Raw genomic sequence first — 5,000 nt, forward strand, 5'->3', positions numbered from 1 at the left:
GTGTTTGTGTATACATGAATGTATGTGTGAGAGAGAGAGAGAGAGAGAGAGAGGGATGTGTGTGTGTGTGTGTGTGTGTGTGTGTGTGTATGTGACCAGACAAGGTGTAAATTGCCTGCTGTATTTGCCCTTGGCCATTCATTGCAGTGTTGTTGCATCACAGCGCTGCCCTTACATTAGTTTGCCAGCGTGTGTCTTTTTGAATGACTGGAAGCCATCGGAAGAGTTACTTCGACGCGAAGGTGTAAATCCAACCAGTCCACCCTGAAGTTTTCTGTTTAATCACAAACGTCTCAAAAACCGCCGGCGGCTTAAAGAGAGACTACTGAAGAGGACGGCTGTCTTTTGCTATTCTACCTCACGTCCTTATCTAAGCTACAACCGTCAGGAGAACATTATCTCAGCCGATAGGTGTGCCCCATGCATTATGGAGCTTGGCAAGAGAAGCACTTTAGTCGAAAATGGAATTATTTTCATTAGACCTGCTGATGAGCGCTCGCGTGCATTTGCAGTGCACATATTTTATAGGAAGCAGGGAATCTACTATAAATTGTCTTTTACAGAGCATCTGATATATGGAAACCATCACGGACCATCTGTTACATAATATCTATTATATAATTATATATGACTCTGTTATATAAAAAACTATTATACGGCTTCTATTGTTATTGAGCATCTTCTGTATAGCATATGTTATAGCCCATCCGCGACAAAAAAACACCTCAGAATGCTAAAATAAGGTTTGTTCAGTAAATATATTTGCTATTGGTGAACTGAGGGAAAAAAAGAGAGAAAAGAAAGGGCAATCTGGAGGCATTTTTTCATAACTTGACTGAAGATCAAGTGTGAAGATTGAAAAGTAGCCCGCTGTGTTCACAGTGAAACTTATAGGCTCTGTAATGTTTGGGGTTTTTTTTTGGTAAAAGCAAATGTTGCAGTTTTAGCAGAAACACACATGTTGGTTAATGCAGTGCGCTAGGTCAGCTAATTTATCCACATTGGCGTTTTTTTTTGTTGTTGTTGTTGTTTTTTAGTTTGTTTGTTCGTGTCTTAAGATATGGTAACGCAGTAGTTCTGAAAGCCTACAGACACCTCAACATTGTGTGTAGGTAGATGGTACATGTTAATATAAACGTGTGAATGTGTTCTGCAGTTTCGTATTACGACCGGAGTGCTTGAGGTCGAGTTGGAGCCTTTTAGCAGGTGTATGCTAGCTTGCTAATTATTTCCCTCTTTAGCTCTTACAGTATCATCCAAGGCTGCCATATGTCTCACTTAGCCTGCATGACTGCATTTGTGATGTGCATTCATTTTTAAAAACGCTCTTTTGCACCATCTTTCTCTTTCTTCACCCTTTTTCACAGACCTTTTTTTTTTTTTTTTATTGGTCCCGAGGTGGGATATAGGAGATCTTTATCGACTTGGCTAACAGTCTTAGGGGAGCTTATCATTACTACTGATAGTATTACTTGTATTTTATTGTTTTGGTTTTTTTCCTTCTTAAGTCTTTTTCCTTCCAATGTTTTCCCCAAGATATTTGCCTCGAGTGAAGATTTGTGCTCTGTCTTTGGTTTCAAAGAGTTGACATTTTTTTAAATACACTTTATCTTGTCTCAGGCAGCTGATACTTTTAATTCACTTTCTGTGGTTTCAGTCAGTTGATGTTTTTTTAATATACTTTCATTGCTTTCAGTCAGTTGATATTTTTTAATACAGGTTTTTTTTGTTGTTTTTTTTTTTTGGTTTCAGACAGTTGATATTTTTTAATACACTTTCTTTGGTTTCAGTCAGTTGATATATATATGTTTAATGCCTGAGTCTGACAAGAGTGAATTATCGGTTTGGGAAGATTGATTTTTTTACAGGCTGGATTTTAAAGTCTAAAGTCTAACCCTCAGACACTTTATCTCCTTCTCTTTTCTAGAATTTAATTAGCTATATGTTTTGCGTTCATTGGTTCTAATTCACAAGTGGATCTGTTATTGACATACTGTAATGGCTATCTGGGAATTGTAAAGACTGGGTTTAAATTGTAGCCTACCGCTAAATGTCTAAATATTCAGTTCTGCTCTCCCTCTCCCTCTCTCTCCCTCCCTCTCTCTCTCTCTCTCTCTCTCTCTCTCCTGCAGCGTTGACCTGGTCCATGCCCAGCTGCACGTGTGCGAGGGACGCAGTTTACCAGAGCTTGGTCTGAAACAAGACAAGATTCGAATCAACGGCTGCGCCATCCAATGTCGCGTCACCACCGAGGACCCCGCCCGCGGCTTCCAGCCGGACACGGGCCGTCTGGAGGTATGCCCGTCCAAAAAAAAAAAAAACTCATTGGGAAGAGACACCATACCGTACCATGGTACTGAAGCTCCTATTGGTGACGGGTGGTAATGGTACAGTGGTAAGGGGCACTGCTCTGTTAGCCACAGGGTTAAACCTCCAAGCATTGGGGGGGGGGGTAAGTCAATGCCAGTAGATCTCTGAGCAGGACCTTTAACCCCAAGGTTGCTCCATGGGTGCTTCTGAGGAGTCTGAGGATTGTGTGTCACTTTGGATCAGAACATTATTTAAATGGATAAAGGTTTTTATAAACCTTATCGCCAACCCGAAGGCACCAGCGAACTACAGGGGCACTGGCCAGAGCTCCAGCTCAGACCTTTCTAGATCTTTCTAGCACTCTCTACCAGACTTTAGGGCATCCTGCCTATTTTAATACTCTTACTTTAAAAGTGCAAACTCAGTTCAAAACTCAGTGTAGACATTAGTCTTAAAGTAACGGCAAAGTTTTTTTGTTTTTTTTATTCACTCCTTTATCACCACACTATTACCTTCCCACACACATACACACACACACACACACACTCAATTTCTTCCTCTTTGAGGCTCAAGGTGGAATGCTTTATTCTAGTGAGTCATTGAGTAGACATTGATGGAGACAGATTTGAGTGCTGTAGTCAAACAGCGATGAAGAACGATGTGTTCTTTGGGTAAGAAAAGGAGTGAGCTGCTTCTGATGATACACTGAATCCACAAATGCTTTCACACGGCAAGCGTTTAAAAAACACTTTCATTCCCTTCAACTGTCAAAATCCAACAGCGCATCTTTTGCGTCAGACCTCAGTGTCAGAGCTGACGTTGGGAGACCGTTTGCTTTTTTTTCTTTATTTAATTGTTTTTTTTTTTTTTATTGTATTATCTAATGAATGATGACATGTGCGTTAGCATTGACTGACTCTACAACCATTCGTAAAAGCTGTAGGTGTGCTTGACGGTAAATTACGTGTTTCGCACGAAGACGACCCAGAAGGATTTGTGCCGATTTGATCTGTAATCGTCACGTTAGCGAGCCATTTTAACAAAGGCTTTAACCACGTTTACGTCACAATACATTTATTCATTTTACAGACCTTTTCATTTAAAGCGACTTCCGATGCAGAAATAACTCGTTAAGCTCCTCAACCTTATTGCTCTTATCTAAATTCACTGACCAATCGCGGACCACAATTTGGCGAAGACCAATAACATTCTGACGATTTATTATAAATCTAAGCATGTTCTGGGAAATAAAGGCAAAGTAAAAATTCTGTAGGGGTTTTTTTTTTTTTTTTTTTTACCTTAACCTAGTTCCACTGTGTAGGTCCATATGCCGTGTGCTCAGCTCTGATAATCTGTTTAATCTTGCATTTATGACAGAGCGGTACCTGCGCCAGGTTTTTAATGTTTTATTCATCGTCTGGGATCGAATATTGCTTTAATAAATCTAGACAAAGCTTGACAGCTATCTGGCCTGTAGTTAGAGTTTCATGGCGGCAACAAAAACTTTCAATAAATGAACTGAGGAGAGGGAGAGTGAGGGAAAGAGAGAGAGAGGGGGGGGGAGAGTGAGAGGGAAAGGGTGATGGGTTTTTTTTTTTTTGGTCGGACTATGAGTTGGTCATACATGATGGATGACTGCAGACAGGTTTTTACACGGAACTACATGGCTAGTGTCACAGGCGGCTGACTTATGCATAACTATCTCGGGGGTTCCACAGGGCGCTCCTGTTTTCTGCCCTGCAAGAAAAACAGGGACCAGGGAGCACTCCAGTTTCTTCTTCTTCTTCTTCTTCTTCTTCTTCTTCTTCTTCTTCTTCTCTGTCTCTGTTTTTCTTGTCGGTTCACCCACTTTCCGTGCCGTCTCTGTCATTTTTGTTTTCCACTGTACTCTGTCTCTCACTCCTCTTCTTCAATCTCTGCTTCCGTCTGATGTCTCCCCCCTCTGATCTTGTTTTGGTTCGACCCGCTCTTGTATCTGATCATGAGCTGGATCTCATGGGGTGCTCTGATTTCAGCACAGTGGGAGGGGTGTTGAGAACTGGCTCACTTTTCATCGAAACTCCAGGGAAACAAAACAAAACAACAGCAAAAAAAAAAAAAAAAAAAAAAGCCCTTTCCTTGTTTTGTATCTCAGAAAATCATACTCAGATTGATAAATCCATGTCGTGTAAAGAATTCAGAGCTGAGGAACAGGTTGCGTCTACAGAATATTAACATTCTCGATTTGCCGAACTGAGCTTCAGAGGAAAACTTTTTTTTTTTTTTTTTTTACGACGTCTTTTCTTGACTCTGGTTACGTCTGCACTTTCCGTCAGACTTTTCTTTGCTCTGGTTACCTCGGCTCTTTTCGGCGAGACTTTGCTTAATTGACCTTCGCTGCGTTAATATATTATGATTTAGTATGTATTGTTGCAGAATTATGATAATAATATTCAACGGTAATGGAAAGATATTTCGTCCCACGATGACAAGTGTTCATTCATTATATGAGTGATGCTTCGCCATCTTGCCTGATGTATTTTCTTCTTGGTTGAGTTCCTCAGGTGAATGTGTGTGTGTGTGTGTGTGTGTGTGAGAGAGAGAGAGAGAGTGTCACAGAGGTCTCATGGTTGTCCCTGTAGGTTTCCACCCTCCATCTTTCTGTCCTTCGCTTTTGGATGATTAATCCCTCTCTCCACTCCCTCCTGACC

General features: G+C 40.9%; 1 protein-coding gene across 1 annotated transcript in view; it reads left to right on the forward strand.

The window, feature by feature from the left end:
- Nucleotides 1–5,000, forward strand: part of pcxb (pyruvate carboxylase b) — a 130,639-nt gene that overhangs the window by 36,363 nt on the left and 89,276 nt on the right. Inside the window, exon 9 of the mRNA XM_030779490.1 lies at nucleotides 2,133–2,295. Within this exon, the coding sequence (XP_030635350.1) occupies nucleotides 2,133–2,295 (163 nt within the window). The remainder of the gene's footprint in view (nucleotides 1–2,132; nucleotides 2,296–5,000) is intronic.

Source organism: Chanos chanos, chromosome 7 (assembly GCF_902362185.1).
Source record: "Chanos chanos chromosome 7, fChaCha1.1, whole genome shotgun sequence".
NCBI lineage: Eukaryota > Metazoa > Chordata > Actinopteri > Gonorynchiformes > Chanidae > Chanos > Chanos chanos.